Below are 20379 nucleotides of genomic sequence, written 5' to 3'. Positions count from 1 at the left end.
TGTCTCTTTGTCAACATGACAATAAACTTGTGCACAAAGCCATAAAGAACCATAAAGGTTTTCCCAGTTTGACGTGGAAGACGATGTAGAAGACAATGATCAGGCATTACTATTTAGAGTCCTGTCTTACTCACTATTCATAAATATTTTCAGGATTTCTTCCCCTGACAATATGGGTGGTGGGAACTAAATATATTCAATGAAAAGATCCTGAAAAAGGACGTCTTCTCAGACATCTATGCCTGAGTTGTGTCTCTGAACATCTGACTGCACTGTACGATTGCACTTGACAAAAGGAAATAAAGAGAGATTCAAAAATCACCTTAAACTTGAATCTCTCGAAACCCACAGTAACCTATCGAAGCTATGATTCCACAGAACAAGGTTTCCCAAAAACTCCAGATTTAAAAGATGAGACAATAAAACTGTGGCCCAAAGAGACGGAGTTGGCTGCCAACACGTGGCTCTGTGCAAGTGTTGGACCGAAGGTGCTGCTGATTTACCTGGAGAAGCAGAAGAAGATGTAAGTGATGGTTGTTGCCAGGTCCACGCTCTGCTTCCAGTCCTCCCTCAAAACTCTGGCCAGAGCTCCGAGAGCCGTCTCTGTTAACACACAAACACATATCAATAAAGACACAGGAACGCAAACAGGGGCCGATATAGAAAAGGTCAGACAGGCCGAGAAAGAGTAAAATATCTGTGCGTAAAAATCAGTCAGACTAAGCAGAGAGCCGTGCAGCTGCAGATTAATTTAAAGAAGCGTGGGGGAATGTGATGGGCCGAGGCTCCTGGGGATTTTGAGCTATGGGTGCTTCTCAACGTAAGGACGTGCGTCCCAGGGTTCGTCTCCTCTTTCCAGGCTGACCCGAGGCCTCTCGGTTCACACGGAAACTCGGCTCTTATCAACATCGGACCGGTTGATGCGGCGCGGCAGATGGAGCGAGCTGACGACTCATTATGACAGATACAAATGGAGCTGCGCCATCACAGCGTGGCTGCAGAGGATGACGGCTTCGTGCTGTTGTGGAAGAAACAGTCCGGTTGTCACGGAGGGGAGCAGAACTGAAGCCGAGCTGTGTTTTCTTTAAAGGGGGAGCTGATAAAAGCCAAACAGAGTCTTCTCAGGCAGTATTCTGATCAGTCCTATTAAAAAAAAAAACTAAAAAAACTACTTTTTTTTTATGCTCCAGCTTGAATTTGGAATATGGCTGAGGTTTGCACTTTTGAACTCGAGTGATTGGATCCACTTTACCAGGAAAAAAGTGTTTTTTCGAAAATGAATAATTGAGCGTGAAAGTTCTTTGTTGACATTTCCAGAGCTGTCAGCCACATCACAAGGTCTTCCTCTGCAGTCACTGAGATAGCTGTCATACCAACAGTCACTGGACAGCCAGAAAAAGATCAGGGAGGACGGTCACGCAACACCATCTTCCCTCCATAAACAACCGCCTGAACAATCTCCAGCCATAAGACATCTGAGGTCACATTTTTAATCGTCTTTAAAAGTTTTTTCTGATCCACGTCGACAGTCTAAGGAGGGTGACGTAGGCTGTGCAGACTGTAAAGCTCCCTGAGGCAATTTTTTATATTGTCCTGCATGAACACAGGCAGGGTAGCTTTGTAGCAAAAATATCTCATATGTGCAACAACAACATGTGCTGAAGTTCAAAAAGTGGACGTGGACAGTGGACGCACTGTTAATACCACACTGGCTGTAGGTGAACACTTTCACGTGATTGTTGGTGCATACGGTGCGCTGTGTCACAGGGAGCCTCAAGTCCTTCCCAAACGAGTTCACACAATGTTGATCGAACCGATCAACACGATCACGATACATTCTTCTGTATTTTGCAGGATACTGGAATTTTTCGACGACTGGTTGAATGGTGATTCAAATCTGCAACAATGTGATCAAAGAAAGTAAACACGACTCTGAATGTGACCACACATGCAATGCTAACTCCTGGTACACCGTGCTACAGACAGATTCTGGTCAGTACAAAAACGTACAGTTTATTCAGCCCCTGGAGTCATTCATAGATGTACTGACATGTTTGATTCCAGCAAATAATTTCCAGTGAGACACATGCTGTCTTCACTGAGAGACTAATTTTAGCTGAGTACAGAGGGCTGATGGAGAGCTCCATCACATGGTGCAAGGATCACCTGAAGAGCAATATCTGCAAAACCAATCAGCTCGTGGTCGACGACAATTCTTTACATATGGATGCTGCTGCAAAGAAGCTACAACTTCTGCTTCCCCCACAGAAGATCAACACAATCAGCACAGTTTCAAGGTGGACACACAAGATTTGTGTCACCAATTCAGTATGGGACAAAATGTCAAAGGTGATCTATACCTCGTTAACTAGAATCAGACGGATGGACGGAAGAAAAGGATGGAAATAAACTTCATTATGTCATCTGGTCTTTTAGCAACGGGACAGAAGTACCGTCTCATGTTCTTAGAAACGAAGCCCATTATTTTAAGACAGAAATATCCAAAGCCTCTTCAGAACCTGTATTTCTTACATTGCTTTGGAAAAAGGAAATATGTTTCTTCGTAATTATCCTTCGTACCGTTCTGTATGAGCTCCTCCAGGTTGTCCGGGTTACGAGCCAGTTGGAAGATGAGTGTAGCTCCTCTGATCTTCTCCTGGACGTCTTCATACAGCAGCTCCACGTACTCATCGATGCTGTTGATGTTCGCCTCCTCGTCCAGCTGAAGGAAACAAAACAGTTCAACACAGCCTCAGAAGTGAAGAGTACAGTCTGAGTGACGGTGAAAACAACTGTTAACATACATGTACCTGTGTACTGTTACATGCAGGAATCTTGAAGTTAAATTTAATACCATTTAATACATTTCAAGACCTCTCGCCACTTCGAGTTCTAATCATTTACATCAGCGACACACTTTAACTTACATTTATTATATAGTCTTAGTTTGTGGTAACGCCTTATCAATACAACATAACTCAACAGAGGCTGGGAACAGAGCACGAGAGAATGAACTGAGTGACTAACCCAAAACAAGGTTTAATAGAAAGAAACCATTAGAAACCAGAATTTGACCAATAAACAAAACAACTGACAAAACTAAAACTGAAATATATTGAACTTTGGTGAGTGTCAGGACGGTCGTGCCATGTGGGAACTCCCTCACACAGACGCAGTGCTGGAAGAAGTATTCAAATCTTTCACTCAAGTCAAAGTAGCAAAACAGCAATGTGACAGTCCTGCATTCAAAATCCTGCTCAAGTAAAAGTACAGTATCATCAGCTAAAAGTATCAAAGGATAGATCTGAGGGGTGCTGAGATAATTAATGGGGTAGAAAATAAGAAAAAATTTTACCTCTAAGAGCCTCAGATATCTATTTAAATTAAACCATATGAGGAGTGTCTGGTAACAACTCATGGTCACGCAATGATTACATATACATATACAATATGATTAAATATACATATTGACAACAAGCTATAAATGTAATACCTTGGAAACTTGCATTCAAGACTTTTTAAGGGCTTTAATTGTCCACAGACACGCTGGTATAAACACACTCCAGCTCTCCTCTCTCAGTTCATACCTCCACTCCTGCGTAAGGTGCGAAGTCTCTGGGCGAGATTCGTTTCTTCTCCTGGTTGTCTGTGAACGGAGATATGCAGCGTCACAAAGAGGCCTCTCACCACAAATTACCTCCACTGTTTTGTTTGTAAAGCAGTCACGATAAACTCTTCAGTACCGTTTGAATATTTCCGTTTTTGCAGGTAGAAAAGCAGCTGCTCCACCTCGCAGAGTTTCGACGGATGAATCAGACGACATTCCTCCACGACCTTCCGGGCCAAAGAGGACGTATCGGTGTGGGAGTTCAAGCTTTTCAGGCGAATACTGGAGGGAGCAGAAACATGCAGACGAGTAAAACTAAAACAGCAAAGTCAGCACTCAGATGTAAGATATAATCACGCCTCAGATATAGTTACAGTCTAGAATTTGTTGATAATATCATAATTTGAAGGAATTCATTCTCATTCTTTAAATCAGCTTCACACAGGATGTTGTACACTCAGATAAAGTAACTCAGTATGACAGAACATCCTGAATTTAATGTGTTATTCTCACATTTTCTGACACTGCTTGCGTTCTCCGATCATCGCCTCTCCCAGCTCCCCCAGGATGGTCGCCTCCACCTCATAATGCACGACGAGGGCTTTCTCAGTCGGGTGGACGTCCAGAGTGCAGCTCTTCACCCTCCTGTGGGTCGTACAGAGCAGACAAAGCTCTTACAGTAAAACACAATCCAACAGCGACTTCACTGCTTTTCATTTATTTTGCAAACAATTAACATAGTTAACGCCCATTCTGGTTTGATCCAGTTTGCCTCTGCAAGTTCAGGTTGTAAATTTTGACCAAACGTATTCAATAACAAAAACTAAGAACATTTTTATCAAATGCATTAATATTGCTAATTTTATCACTTGTAAAGCACTTTGATTGGTTTGAAAAGTGCTTTATGAATAAATCTGATTGGTTGAATCATTACAGTGTCTGGTGATTTTATCCTGAGTCATTCTTCAGTGTGTGTGTTGTGTTTTATCACAGACTGAATGAAAACTAAACGTCACAACACAAATCAACCTGAAACAACATCAACTAGCTACAAGCTGTCTGTGTATTAGATTTCAGGCACATTTACATTATTTTAGCAGCAGTTTAAACTGTTAACATCAGGACAGCAAGTTTTCTATCAACATTAATCGTTAACATTAATATTTATTTCCTTAATTGTTAAGAAGAGGGTGTTTCTCACGTCGAGTTGTCTTCATTTAGCCGAGCTAACGTTACAGACATACAGGTTAGCTAACACTAAGCTAATGTTAGCTGCTTTTAGCTCCTTTAAACTGGTCAAACCTTCAGAAAAAAAGGACATTATCATGAATCTCGCTAACAGAATAATCTGTTAACCTCACAATCAGTCATTTAAATGACCTGTCACGGTGTGAATGACCAGCTGAGCATCCTGCCGCTGTCTGCACCGACGTGTTGACAAGCTAACGCTACAAACAAGCTAATGTTAGCATGTGTTTACTTCACCTTTTCAGGTAGCGAGGATCTGCTGCCTGCACACTGTCCATGGTTTTAGAAGAGAGATGAAGCCGTCATCAGAGGTGGTTCCTCTCGGACGGGAGCAGCTGGTGCTGATGGTGCTGATGCAGACAGGGCGGATGTTTTTTATTTCTTCAGCTTGTTGCCAGGGCGGCGAAACATCTCCCAGCATGCAACGTGGAGGGAGTCAGCGCTGCTGCCACCTGTGGGCAGGGAGGACGAGGCTGCTGCAGACTGTCAGGTACAGGTGACGTTATATAGAGAAATATCTTCATGTGTAACAGTTGCCGAATTAACAAGAAGGCCCGAGTGATTAATAATTTATCCGAGACAGCGTTTCACAGAGTTTATAAAGTTTCTCCAAACGCCACAACTCAGAAAATTTAGCGTTTTTCTAAGGGAGTCTGGGGACTTTCTCCACAGGTGTCAAAGAAGTAGCCTATATTGTTTTTTTGTTTGTTTTAATTTTGTCAATAAAATGTTTTTCTTTCATAAATCGGGTGTAAATAGTGAAATCAGTTGAAACAGTGTGTTCAAATAGCTGCTAAATACAGCATTACAGCATACATTTACAAGGAAGGAAACGACTCCATGTGTTGTATTTAATGCCGAATTAACGAGAAGGCGTGCATAATTTGAATTTTGCTGTTGCAAAGTTTTGTAAAGTTTCTCCTCATGCCACAACTCATTAAATCAGGCGATTTGTTAAGGGAGTCTGGTGATATTGTGGTTACAAACATCTGCTGCCAACACTGGCAGGTTAAGAGAGCCCAAACATGAACTTTAGATCACAGTGAACCACATGGAGGTCAGACAGCAAAATAAAAGCTTCAACAAAATATAAGACAATATTTTTGTTTTTGCTCCGTTTCTTTACAAGTTGAAGTAAAAGACTGAAGACCTTTTTGATGCAGAAGACTTGTTTCTCTCAAAACCTGAGCAGAAACTTGTTAAAATCCGTGAGCACACATCTCTGTCACCAGTTCAAGACACACCTGTGCACTAATCAGCATCTTGATCAGCACACCTGTCAGGTTTTATTGACGTGCTCACTAACATGGATTTTTAACAAACCTTTGCTCAAAATTTGACATAAATTATATATTTTTTTCCTTTAAAAAAAAGTGTTTTACTTCAACTTGGGAAAATGGGAGCAAAAACAAAAGTGTTGCATTTATATTTTTCAATGATTTAATAATTTAGTCTCAGCTTTCGTTTGTATTTAATCTCAGTCTGTTGAACGTTTGCTGCTTTTCCTTTAAATGACCCCGGCCGACCCGACCTTCAATCCCAAAGCATGAGGATTTGACGAGTTAGAAATGTAAAATCAACTTTCTTAAAAATTGCGATGGATGGAAGGAGGAGCAAACAGTTTAAAGATGACAAAATCAGTCCTACGGAGGCCTGCAAAGGTCACGGTGGGAACGCTTTTAATGAAATTCGGTACATTACCTCACACTGACTTGTTGTTCTTTTTGCCAAATGTAAAATAAACAAAGGTTTCTGTCAAAATATAGAAATTCTTCTTCTGTGTTAAAGAATAAAGCAGTTTGGTCAAAAGTTTGTTGGCTGGACCCTGAAGTCACAGGAGGTGAGTCAGGGTTACATAACTGTGAACATGAGCTGCAGTAACAGATCTGTGGAGGAAACTGATACTGGCTTCAACTTTCTTTGACTATTTATACTTTGTGGCTGTCAAACAAGTACTTCCCTTTGGTTAAACTTCAACCACAGTCAGTGCAAGACGAAGTGTTTTCTAATTAGATGAAAAATAACTTTATTAATCCAGAAGGAAGTTCAACCGTATTTTTTTGCAGGAAAGCGTCATGAACATTTAAAGTCCACACCGGCCATGTATCTAACAAATTAAAGTTACAAGTGAGAAATAAACACAAGTAGTTGTAATCAATACTGTAACTTGGTAAATCTGCTCAGCAGAAAGTATTTGCTTGCCTCAGCAGCAGCCAGTCTTCACCTTTGTGACAGCTGATGTCACCGCACTTAATTTAGCCTCTGACTCGTGATGAAGATATCAGAATATTATTTGTGTTAAGAGTCAGAAATAAACCGTATTCCCTGGTGACCGACTGAGGGATCGCTGCCTGCGTTTACGGGCACGTTGGTATCCTGGTTATGATCAGGCTTTTGGAGTATCCTGATTACTTCTCTGTGTCTCAGAAACTGATCCTAATTTTGAGAAGTCATACTGTGGCATAAACATCTTATTCAGGTTTCCAAACCATCTGATTTAGTCGCTGAGATGCTGATAAATCAACACACACCTGCAGGCCGACGATCAGAAACATGGATACTGTTGTGATCATACAGGGATGAATAATCTGCTTTTTCATGTTCAGTTTAAATTCATATCTGAATACAATCAAAGCCAGGATACAATATTTTTTGGACAGTATTAAGATGTGAACACATTTTTTGGATTATTTGCCATCAGGTTTAAATATATTTTGCAAAGCTGCCCATTAGAAGTTACATTGACTCCCGACGGGACCATCAATCACCGACCACTGTAACTCATCCTGAGGTCAACAGGCGAGGCGACGAAGAGGTCAGTGAGCGCGCCACATATAGCCGACGAGATGACATAACTGAGGCGCTGAAGCTTCAACCTCCGCAGGCTATTTAAAATTCAAATTTTAGATTAAACGTGTACATTTCTTCTCCATTTTGGATATCATGATACGTCATCACCCACTACATCATTATATCCACATTTCTGATGATTATGGATCAAAAATGTCATTGTGCTCATATTTTGTACCAATAGTCATCTCTACACTATTGTCACAATATCCATATCGAGGTATTTGGTCAAAAATATTGTGATATTTGATTTAGGACTGGGTGACAGGAGGTTTTAAATTATCGAGATGCATATTGTCTATTTAGCGCTAAAGATAGCACAGTATTTTTGAAGGCCATATGTCGTAGCCTAAAATTACTTGTTAAGGAACCATAACACAAAGTGCAGGACTTGGTCTTGATCTTGGACATAAATACAAAAGGAATTTCAGGTCAGTGTCCAGTTTCATGAATAAATAAACACTGTTCGGACCTGTATTTCTGAAAACAAAGCTTTTCCTATTTGTTTTGTTTTCTGTACACATATTCAGAAACGCCGTTTTCAGTGTTTATGTGCAGACAGGACGGGTTTTTTTTGGCTTGTCACCTGGCCACCTGTTGCTTTGGGGTCTGCCTTTGCATTTTTCATAGTGTTGGTATGGACGGGAATTTCTTTGAAACAGGAGAAGTAAAAAAAAACGTGTTTTTAAAAATACCCACGTACGTGTGGACAAGGTCTTATTCATCTCTGTTCTCCTTTACATGACTGTGTGTAATAAATGACAGGAAGCTCGACTCTACACAACAGTGGTTACATATTTATGTTTTTGTTTGACAAATGCTTTCAACAGTTGAGAAAATCAGAGAACGCGACACGAGAACGCAAAAACACAAGAAGGAAAGAGAGCAAGAGACAAGACGAAGCCCAGAAAACATAAAAGACAAATAAAATGATGAGAAACGACAGGACCATGACAAAACCAAACATCGCTCAAGAAATTGAGACAGAATCTTTCTATCTGGACAGTTTAGTCAAGTGAATTTTATTAATATAACCCAGAATCACATTCACATTGTCGCAGTGAGCTTTACAATCTGCACAGTGAGCACTCTCATGTCACAGAGTGCAAACAGGAATTTTCCACACAGGTCTTGACTTGGAACTTGACTTTAGTCTTGTTGGATTTGACTTTGGACTTGAGTCTATAGAAACTGTTAGTCTGACCTTTGCACCCTCTTATTTTTTAAGAATCTAGATGTCTTCTTCTCTAATATACAAGGGGGGAAAAATCACATGTTCACAAAAGAATAAGATGACTTGAAGAAGTCTAAATTGTGACTCTGGTGTCTGAGGAGCGTCGCTGGTGCAAAACCAGGAGCTCTGTATACAAACATGAGAAGACGTTGCTAATTTTAGGAGCACATTATATGGCGGCGTGGGCGTGGGGGTGGACGCATGGACTCTCATGTCCTGCTGGAATCTGCAGCCTGAAGCTCGGTTGCTTCTGTTCGTCCTGAGACAGCAGACGCCTCCTTCCCTGCCCCAGCCCCCCTCCCTCCCTCCCTCACTCACTCACTCACTCACTCACTCACTCTCTCCTAAGTCAGTGTCCCGAGCAGGTGATCTGTGAATCTGAGCACCGCCCCGTGAAAAAGATCTCTGCTGATCACTTGAACGCTGGCAGAGACGTGTTGAACACTCAGCTTGACAGATTTAGCAGCAGCTGGAGAAACAGTGTCCCAAACGGGCACCGTAAGTGTTACTCTCCACCTCAGGACGCCAGCACAGCTCTGTGAGGTGGCCACAAACAGCAAAAAAAATGGAGATTTCTGCTGAGGATGATGGTCGCAGCTCATCACCAGGCTTTGAGTTAAAGGCCGCTCACCAGGCGGTCAGGGATCGCTGGAAAGAGACGGATGACACCATGTGTCGCCACAGCATGTCCTTCCACCTGCACCACACGCTGAGGAGCGAGTTCTTCGCCAGCTACCTGTACCTGGTGGAGAAGATTCCTCTGGGTAAGAAGAAGGGCCACACACGGGTCCAACCCCCACACCAGTGTCACAGTCAAGAGGTCAGGATTTACAACCTTTTCTTGACCCTTGACTCCATTAAGAGCCGGGCAAAGCTGACGACGCATGCCGCTGGTTTTGCATGTTTTGGTTGAGTACAAATCACTTCACGCTGCTGCAGGGGGCTTTAAACACGCAGCCGAGCAAACTTCACACTCTTAATTAGTTTAGTTAAAGTCACACATTCATCATGAGGCAACGTAGGTGAAGGTGCACTTAGAAAACTACTGCATTACCCATAATCACGCAGCAGCGATTGAGAAAAATCAAAGCAGACCTGAAGAAAATACTTTTTAAATCTGTGCAACGGTGCATTTTACACTGGGAGTGACCATGATCTTTGGGATTTACTGCAACAGAAGTCACTGTAAAGCCACACAAAAAAAATCTGATATCATCGTACATTATAATAAAAAAAAGTCAAGTGTTTTTAAGTGCTACACGCTTGTTGTGCATGTATAGATGAAAACATATCTTAAAAAACTACATGAATGTATTTGGGATTCATTAGTTTGTTTTTGTTCTCCCTGTATGAAGAAGCAAGAGCAACTAATCTCTAACGTCTTAGCCTTAATGCAAACCTGAAACATGTTTCTAACTCTTTATTCTGAGTAGGGCAGCTTAATGTGCCTCGTATAGACGAGTCAGCAGCGGTTGTAACGTGGCAAGTGTCCGGCGTGTTAGCCAGCAGTTCTCTGGTATACAAAACAATCACAGGAATGTCTGGACACGTGGGATAATCACACAGATAACTGACCAATACGTTTTTAATAATATGTACTTAGCTGATTAGATGTCGTTATGGATTGGTCCTACAAACCTATTTATTCACAGGACCATGGGTAAACTATCATCAGTGTTGTTTAAATCAAATTGTTCTTGTTTTTTTTGCTGATATGTTTGAAAAGTTTTGAAAAAAATCAGTAGTTTGACGGCCCTTCAGGGGCCGCGGACCCCCTGTTGATCTCTGGGCATTAGGAGGTTTTCCTGCTGCACTGAAGCTCAGTTTGATCTGACCAAAGCTGACACATCGTAGTTAGATATTTGGGCTTTGTGTGAAGGCCTGCATGCATGTTAAATGTATGACCACATGGACTATTAATGTGGTCCATACTCCATGCTCCCTCTGCACATGCGAACATGCACACCTGCTGCTTGTGATTTGTAGAGTGAGAACAGCCCGATGGTAGCACCCTCACACACACACACACACACACACACACACACACACACACACACACACACACACACACACACACACACACACACACACACAAACATCTATAGTTAAACTACATGTGTCGCAGCAGCACAGACGCTACTGAAGGATCAAAGAAAATATCATAGAAATATTAGAGCATCCTCTGGCTCCTCTACGACTACACGGTGTGTTGCTACTTGTCACTTTGATCATGAAGGTGACAATACTCTGTAGTGTGTAGGCTACAATAATAACTGAGTATGTTTAGTTTATACTGTAGTTTCAAGTTTATTAAAATCAAAGTTGAAGGTGACAGAAGGGCAGAAAGAGAGAAATATTTCATATTTCATTCATATTTTTTCATCTTTATTGCTGAAACAAGTGCTACCCATGACAGAAATACATTCATCGGTGTAGGTGGAGAGAGCCCGAGTTTTGGATTAAGAGCAGCTGATTTGAGATGATCACTGCCCACGGTGTCTTTCGATCATCCAACCCGACCAGCCGGACCGGAAAGACAGTCGGAATAAGAGTCGTGCTTATTCAGCTTGGATTTAAGGCTGCTCCTGGCTATCGTCTGGTCGCAGAGACTGCTGTCCACATCTTTACAGAGACCTGTCTCCACCACAACATCCTGGATCAAACGGTTGCACACAACTCCGCGTTCTGAGCCGACAGAGCGCAGGACTACAGCTGGACGAGGAGAGGCGGACTCTGTGTTCACGTCACTGATGCTTGGTGCTCGTAGTGGATGAACAGCAATAACCTGACGTCAGACTTTTAATATAAAGATGCCGACCAGATTATCATCTCCATCTTGTTGCTGCTGTTTATGTACACATTTTTCTTCTTCTAAGTTTTTTATATAAAGACAACAACAGAACAACAGAATAGTGCAAAAGACAACAAACAAATCTAATTACATGTTCGAAAAGGAGTGTGAATTCATATAATCCCACCCCCTCTCCATTAATCTTTAGCTAATAATTCAGCATAGGCTTCCTCATTTAATCAGAATTTATGGATACATAAATAATAAATATGTTATATATACAAAGGTATATACATAAACATATACAAGTACAAATATAATACATAACCATCGTTTATAATCAAATGTCCTGCAAAATATAACTTAATTATCAAACATTTATCTTTTGTATTATAACTTATATATTGATTTCTTTCGTCTTCTATAATATAATATGTACAACTCCCATAATTAATAATATATGTTATAATAATTTAAGTCAGTATGTTTTCTCCAGCACCCACTTACCCCCCATCATACACATCTACACACAAACATACCCACATTCCTCTCAGCAAACAAAAATAAACAACGAACAACCAATAATTAATGGGAGAGGATCTCAAATAAGTAACAGTGGAGCTGAAATGGTTAATTTTATCATATTAAAATCCAAATATTTAAGAAGCTTACTTCCAGCGTCCAAGTATTTATCTTCTCAGGTCGAAAATGTAGGATTAGTTTCATAAACTGCATCTTGTTTCATAGAAAATGACTTACAGAAATCCTTAAAGTGAAAATACATTGAGAACCAAAAGCTACTGGAATAAAAGATCTATATCACATCAAATATAATGTAAGAATCCGTCGTACTTTATGTTTATTTCTCACCGTGTAATGCACCGTAAACGCACCACGAGAGATAGATATTTCTGCCATTTGCTTGACAGTGAATTAACAATTTACAGTCTCCTGACCGTGAAGGCCACACTTCATCACAGAAGGTGTTAAGACTGAGTCAAACCTAATCCTCCTCAGGACGGGCACCTGTCCATCATTAGAGCACGGGCTGCAGAAACAGGAGATCCTGACCCGCCAGTCGTTCTGGCTCAAAGATGCCTTATTTTCTTACCACTAACTTGATACGAGGCCCATTAATGGCATGGCACGTCAGGCACGACAGAACTAACTCATGTCAGTCGGTGCTATACATGACAGTCAGAGGGCTTCAGTCGGATTATTTACAGCTTTAAAAGGAATCGATGAAATCTATTTTTTGACTTTTTTTATGTCTTAATACAGTAAATGTTGAAGGACGGAGTTTACCTAAAATAAATATACTGTACGCTGGATATCTAGATTTAAATTTAGACATAAGATACGGAAATAAACATTCACCTTCCGGCCCTACTGTTTAATCAGATGTCTTATTTTGTTACATCGAAGGTGGAAGGTTGACTTCTAATGAGCTGGTCCACTTTGAAGGTGTGAGATAGAAGAATATGGCGTCTCTGGATTGACACTTCCTTGGCAGACGTGTTCGTTGTCCCGCTGTCTCCCCCCTCGTCTTGGTCTTGCTCGATGCTTCTATACTTACCCGTCCTCTGAAAGCCTCCCTGAGGAGTCGCATGACATGTAACTGCCAGCTTTAGATGCTCCAATGACAAAACCCTCAAACATTTCCCGACCAAGTGAGCGCTCGTCGGTGGAGTCGTGGCATGATTCGTCCGTTTCGACATCTTTAGCGTGACTTCCGGTTGCTGAACGATTCAGTCCCTTTCTTGACTCTGTGCCTCGTCCTGATGTTTCGGGTCCAGCTGGAAATGAATCCCGCCCTCTTAATGTTTCACTGTGGTGTCATGAATTCTGTCACTGGACATCCTTCACAAGAGGACAGACATTTCCCCACCATGACCCCCTGCACCTCCACCTCCACCCCCTCCACACCGGGAACATGTCATCTAAGCCTTTGGAAATGTTGCATTCATTCTCAGGATTTATTTCAGCTCAGCAGAACTGAAGCAGTGAGAGGTTGGGATGGTTGAAGAAGCCAGGTGTTAAGTTTCTTAATGTCACAGTATGTCATTGACATCGTGTCATAAAAGACATTGTAGTACGACACATAACTGAACACTGTGACCTGACCTGTTGTGATTACAGAAGCGTCGTCTCAGTTTCGCAGTAATGTCGACTTCTTGCTACTTGGTAACCTAAAAACTCTGTAAATGCAAACAGTGGAGATGATTCAACCAGCAGCATGTTGTCTTATATCATGTAACAGCTGAGCAGGGTGTAAGAGTAGTGCAGCACGTCCTTATTTATAGTCTTCTGGTAATCAAATTATCATTCTACATCTCCTGTGAGATTGTAAACAGTGTTCCAGACCAGTATCATGTCGGATCTATTGTTGGAAACAACCTTTTACTGATTACCTCCCTAAAACAGCAAACACTAATACATCATTGCATATGTAATCATCCTTAAAGAAGTCTTTTGCCTTTCCTTTATTGTGTTATGAAGCATTTTTGTGCATGTAAAAGGTCTGCAAAGTGAAAAAGTCCACACCAAAGGGAGTTACTCTCTCCCACAGAAAACACTCGTGCACTGCCTGAAACGCCTGGTTTGGAGTCGAGCCTTTACTTCCGTAACTTATGTGCGTCACCATGTAACAGGCGTTATATAAATATATATATTTATATATTTATCATAAGGTATATACACTCCAGTCTGTCGCAGACACAGTTACTACTGCTGTAGAGGCGTTATTTTAGATCACACTACTTTGCTCTGCATGACCTGCCCTACTCTGCCTCTGATTGGCTACATCCTTAACATCCTGTTAAGTAACGCGCATGTGCAGCTCTCACCAAAGATTGAACAGAGGCAAGATGTCTCACTCTGAAGCTTAAACGGATCATTGAAGGGACAGTGTGAAGAGGGATGCTGCAGCAACGCACCACATGAGAAAACTAATGTGTTTTTTTGAAAATTGAAGTATGTAAATCTATTCTACCAGGACCCCCAAATAAAAGTATGAACCTGGAAATTAGCAGAATATGACCTCTTTAAAGATTGTTTTGTTTTTTGTTTTCTGATATATGTCAGTCTGTGAGTCTTTTTCTTCTCATGTTATAATACTCAAAAATTGGAGTCATAAATCCTTGAGAGGTTTGTGCCCACTTGCATCTTCGAGCGATGCAGTCACACCACCTCTAAAAATTGTCTGTAGACACATTATCAATGTCTATCAGTGGGGTTATCTTCTCGGGCTTTGACTTTCTGGAAGTCTAACTCGCATTGCATCAGGCCACTCGAAGTTACAGGATAACATTTGGAAAAAGTCTGGAAGAGCCACACGATTAAATAATCTTATGCCCGTTTAAGTTAGCCTGCACATGTGAAAAAGTTGTTTAAAGCCTTTGTAAGATGATCAGGTTTGAAAAAGAATATTTAAAAAGTCTGATGTTGTAGTGGCAGAAAGAAGTGAGCTGACCAGACCTCTGTAGCTCGCTGCTCATCTCTGCCAGAGGCTCCAGGCTACATTAGCCGCTAGCACTTAGCATAACACATATCAGTCTCCCTTCCAACTGTGAGTGGTCCAGTTGCATTGTGGGTTTTGCAAAGGAGAAGAATACTTTGACCAACTGTCAGTAAATAGATTAAATGATCCACGATGACCACGCCTGTCTTCATCCTGCCTCTGTTGTCTTTCTGTCCGTCTGTGTCCGAACAGTGAAACTGTTTCCGGTCACCTGTGAGTACATCAAAGGAGAGAAACAGTTCTACTACAGGGCTCAGCAGTTCTACGAGGACGTCCCGGCCTCAGAGGAGGGCATGATGGGAGATTATGTGGACATATCCAACGATGATCTGGAGGGTTCCCGGCAGTTTCTGAAGAGGTTTGTGGTGAGTGTCCAGATATGAACTCACATTAACTTCAACAGCAGATCATGAAAAGCTCAATCAGATCTGTGAAACTCCTCTGAAAGGCCGTTTCTCCGTCTCCATCCTCTGCTGTGGCGTCTGTCAACGAGTACATCGATTTACGGTGTTGCTGTAATCTCTGAATATACACGTCAGGATCTATTCTGGGTGAGGAATTTATCGTCCCGACTGTACAAACAGAATTCCAGCGTGTTTCGCGTGGGAGGAGGCGTCAGTGCAGTTTTTCTAATAGTAGCTCAGACGTGATGCCAGCCCCATAAACACCCATACAGAACAAGCTGAGCCAACAGCTGTTAATCAGTTTGTACTGTGGTCATTTTTTACTGCCACTAATTAGTTCACAGAGGAGGAGGAGGAGGAGATATTCTGAGTCTTTTGTCGAGAAATATATAGAGTATGATAAAATACAAGGGGGTTTTCTAATTGATTTGAAGTGATGGGTCTGAAAGGACACGTTTGAAAATGTGGGTACCTGTTCTTGGCACATAACGCCACATAAAATAGTTTTTGTGCTTCTGTTGTTCTATCTAAAGATAAATTCACCCAAAAATGAAAACTCAGTCATACCGAATAAAAGTCAGGCGAAGTTGCGTCGTCCATAAAACATTTCTGGAGCTTCACAGCAAAACTGAAGAAGCTGGGGATTTATATTGAAACGTAAAAAACAAGCGAATAATAATAATGTAATGTAGTGTAATCCAAGTCTCCAGAATCTCTTAGATCCCAAATTGAAGATGTTATTTACACCCTCGACATGCAGCCGAGCTCGTGCACCCACTTCAAACAGAGTGCATGCTAACATTTTTAGCTTAGCAGCTACAGTGAAGCTTTCAGATTTTAAAGAAGGGCGTAAATAACTTCAGGCTTCAGCAGACGAGCTGTGTGAAGACATTTGATGTTTTTTTGGTTGTTTCTCCATTTTAAATCAAGTCTCCAGCTGCTTCAGGTGTTTAGCAGAATGCTGCAACTCTGTTTTACTGTGAAGCTCCAGAAATGTTTTGTGGACTACGAGACTTCACCTGACTTTCGTCAGCATGGAGGGAGGAGATGATGACTGGATTTTCACATTTGGGTGAACTGTTCCTTTAAATCTTCCTACACTCACATGTCTCAGTGTTTTTTGTATGTGTGCACGCGTCTCTTTGTCAGCTCCAGTATGTCAGAGTGGACTGGAAGGCTTTTTTTAGATGCTCAGAGTCCAAGTGCTAATTCAGGAGACCGGGTTTGGCCCAGAGACCGGGTTATTTAGAGGATCAGTTTAACAGGAGCTCTAATTATAATCTGCTGAGATTGGACGCTTTAAAGGAGCCTCAGAGGGCTAAGTGGCTACTTTTGCACGGGTGCTAATGTAAACACAACATGCCCTGATTTAACACAGCTCAGCTGTGGTTCAGTGTTCATGCTGGCTAATACTATACAGTTCAGTGACTATGTATGAAACCATTACAACTAATATAAGTTTCCCTGAGTTATCATTGCAGAAGCATTTATTATTTTTATTGTTCATTAATCTGTTCATTTTGGATTCATCAGTTGGTTTATAAAATGTCAAAAAATAGACCAATGAATACTTTCAGCTCTTTGCAGGATAAAACAAATTATAAACCCGAGGCCTTCCAGGGGACTGCAGATGTAAACTAGCTCTAAGATAACTCTGGTACAAGGCATCAAATGGCAACACTTAATATTGTACATGGTCGCTCTACAAATAAAATAAATAAAGTAAATAAATAAATATAACTCCAATAAGTACAAAGCTAAAAGATTTATAGTTTGACATTTCTTTTCATCATCATCATTAGAAGGGCAATGTGTGAGATTTGGCCAGAATTTTAGATTAAAACATTAAAAAAAAATTAACATTATCAACAGGATGTGAAGAAATGTCTCTTTGGAGCGAGCATGAACTGCATTCAGTGCTTTAAATATTCTTCTGTTTCAATTTGCGGTCTTGCTTTTGTTTTGTGCTTTCTCAGAAACTCACTTTTTTCTTCTCACTCTAATGTAAAGACCCTGAACGACTGAAGGATCAAAAACGTTTCTCTTTCCTTCACCAACTCAGCTACAAATCATCCTCTCCAACAGTCTCCTCCCTGGCTGTGAACAGCTCCTGTTTAAACCTGACGTCTCCATTAAAAACTGGTGTGGTAGGAAAAGATTTAGAATACATCCAGATTAAACTGAGCTACATACGCACGGAGCAATATGGCAGTAATTCACTGAGACCAGGAAGCCTCCTGTAACAAGCACAGAGCTCCTCGGGGCCCCATCTTTCATACACACACCGGGGCCCCTGATGCCGAGGGGTTGGAGTGAGGTCAGAATACCAAATGAAAAGGAAGAAAAACCAGCATGATTCAAGTGAGGTGACTTTTGTTCCCTCGCGGTGGAGTTCATAGTTTGGTTGCCCTGAGGAACTGAGGTCGACTTGTTTGTGCTGTCGGTGCTTTGAGGCGCGGCGGCCTGACATCTGGAAACGCAGAGAATAAAGAATAGACGCCTCTATGACTTATAGAAATGGTAATAACATGCTGCAGGGAAACTGACATTTAGTGTTCTGTGAAACATAAATACAGCTCTTCTTTTTATGGTTACCAACGATCTCAACCCTCGAGATAAACCTCTAAATAAGGTTGAATTTTGTGATATTTAAGAATAATTTCATCTATTCCTTCCTCCTGCAGGGTCCTGGTAAGGCCGGCACACACTGTGCCCTGGACTGTGGCTCCGGGATCGGCCGTGTCACCAAAGGCGTCCTCCTTCCTGTCTTTGAGAAAATGGAGATGGCGGACATGATGGAGCACTTCCTGCTCCATGCACACGAGGAGTACCTCGGCGACGACGCCGACCGTATCGAGACCTACTACTGCTACAACCTGCAGGAGTTCACACCTCCGAAGAACAAGTACGACGTCATCTGGATGCAGTGGGTGGCATGTAAGTATGAGAGAGAGAGTCTGTTAATGACGGAGATTAGGTGTAATGAGAGCAGTGAATCATCACGTCTTGTGTGATTATATCCAGACCTGCAGAGCGGTGCCATGTTGAGTTAATGAAGAGAGATTCTCACGTCACTTTGCCTCCTTATTTCAAAATGGAGCGAAACCTGATTACTTTTTATATGTTGTTGCTGGTAAGTTTGTGTGTGGAAAAGGTTGTTAAGCAGCTGAAACACTTTTCCACTGGTCAAAAATCCCACTTAAACCCACTAAGATCAGGCTTTTGTGTGCAATGTGAATGTGTACCCTCGGCATGTACACCCGGGTCAGATGACTCTGCAGTAGACACAGGTTTTTATCACCAATTCTGCCGAGCTAAGTGATGACGCGTTATCAACATCCGGTGGTGGCGCGTGAGTAAGGAAGGAGTTTGGGATGTGGTTTATTCAAGGACGTTTCATGCTGGAGGTGGAGCCCCGTTCATTCCTATGGAAGCTGCTCAGTGGTGTTTTGAAGCCACAGTATGAAACATACCTGGATCACCGAACGGGCCGGCTAACCTCTGGTTTAGCGCCCGACTAACTTGAATGGGGATAAAATAATTTAATCGTGCGGCTTTTCTACACTTTCCAAATGTTATCAGACGTTTCACTCTCGTTTCTGACAGTGAAACGAGTCATTTCTCGGGGGTTTTGACGCTCAAAAGAATTTATCCACCGTTTTACAGACGCTTCTGAAGCGATGTTACCAGAGTTTTGTCTCTTCATTCCTCCTCCGTCTCTCTCTTCAGGCCACCTCACAGACAAAGACCTGCTGAACTTCCTGTTTCGCTGTAAGAAGAGTCTGCGTCCAAACGGCGTCATCATAATAAAGGACAATATGGCGCGGCAGGGCTGCAAGCTGGACCCCATCGACAGCAGCATCAGCCGCCACCTGGACATCATGAAGTGCATCATCGCCAAGGCCGGCCTGGAGGTCCTGGCTGTGGAGAAGCAGGATGGCTTCCCCGAGATCATCATGCCTGTCTGGATGATCGCCATGAAATAGAAGTGACATTATCACAGAGTCTGAGGGAAATCCAACCTAAAGCTGAATTCACATGTTATCCCACTTTTGTTTAAATCTTTAGATTTGTGACAACACAGCAAGAAATCTTCATGATGTCATCAGGAGATAAATCCTGCGGACGGCGTGATGGCACCCGGGGCGATTTTATGGAGACGGCAAATGAAATAAAGGTTTAACATGGGCATTAAACTTTTACAGAAGCACCCGCAACGTCCACAACGTCGGACTGTAATTTATTGTCGGACGACCACCTCCGGGTTCTTCATGCTGATGACATTACAGATCGACCCTCAGTTCTCTGGAGCACGAGATCATTGGAATAACATGTGGATTCAGATTTACTGTTTGGTTTCTCCTCTCAGTGAATGATTTGTGTGTGTTTCTGACTAAATCCAACAGCACAAGTACAACATATCAACAACAATAATGTCTCATGTTAGATTTGATTTAAAGACTTTATTGCCTTTTAATATGATTAACATGTGATCTGGATCTGGATGCAACCTGCCACAACCCGAGAACCGAGGGTCACAGAGAAATGTGAGGACTGCAGACAATTTCTAGCAGAACACCAGTCTTCTGGGCCGAGCCGGACCGTGGCGGACAGGAAGTGGAACACCAATGCAGCGACAACCCGGCTGCCAGAATAAAATATTCACATTGCATGTTTCTGCAAATCCACACATATGTTGAATCTTTATGTTTTCATACGTACCAT

The 20379-nt window shown here is 41.9% G+C and overlaps 2 protein-coding genes across 2 annotated transcripts in view; one reads left to right on the top strand and one right to left on the bottom strand.

The window, feature by feature from the left end:
• kifap3a (kinesin-associated protein 3a) overlaps positions 1-5173 on the bottom strand; it is a 34834-nt gene extending 29661 nt beyond the window's left edge. The window contains exons 1-6 of the mRNA XM_073476581.1: positions 5093-5173; positions 4121-4252; positions 3744-3889; positions 3588-3646; positions 2581-2722; positions 504-603 (exon numbers count right to left, since the gene is read on the bottom strand). Of these exons, the coding sequence (XP_073332682.1) occupies positions 504-603; positions 2581-2722; positions 3588-3646; positions 3744-3889; positions 4121-4252; positions 5093-5133 (620 nt within the window). The 5' untranslated portion in view covers positions 5134-5173. The remainder of the gene's footprint in view (positions 1-503; positions 604-2580; positions 2723-3587; positions 3647-3743; positions 3890-4120; positions 4253-5092) is intronic.
• Positions 5174-9504: 4331 nt separating this feature from the next.
• ntmt2 (N-terminal Xaa-Pro-Lys N-methyltransferase) lies at positions 9505-19640 on the top strand. The gene is made up of 4 exons (XM_073475777.1): positions 9505-9703; positions 15443-15615; positions 18339-18591; positions 19384-19640. Exons 1-4 carry the CDS (start codon positions 9505-9507, stop codon positions 19638-19640), a joined length of 882 nt encoding a protein of 293 aa, XP_073331878.1.
• Positions 19641-20379: the final 739 nt, after the last annotated feature.

This window comes from Pagrus major, chromosome 11 (assembly GCF_040436345.1).
Source record: "Pagrus major chromosome 11, Pma_NU_1.0".
Classification (NCBI taxonomy): domain Eukaryota; kingdom Metazoa; phylum Chordata; class Actinopteri; order Spariformes; family Sparidae; genus Pagrus; species Pagrus major.
Note: the sequence above shows the minus strand (reverse complement) of the source record. Positions and strands in the feature narration are given on the sequence as shown.

What these genes read in the sequence shown, in the direction of transcription:
- ntmt2 (XM_073475777.1), top strand. Translation starts at nt 9,505, where the DNA reads ATGGAGATTTCTGCTGAGGATGATGGTCGCAGCTCATCACCAGGCTTT. An exon ending in AGTTTCTGAAGAGGTTTGTG is followed by an intron (nt 15,616 to 18,338) that starts GTGAGTGTCCAG and finishes TTCCTCCTGCAG; the next exon opens with GGTCCTGGTAAGGCCGGCAC. An exon ending in CTGGATGCAGTGGGTGGCAT is followed by an intron (nt 18,592 to 19,383) that starts GTAAGTATGAGA and finishes CTCTCTCTTCAG; the next exon opens with GCCACCTCACAGACAAAGAC.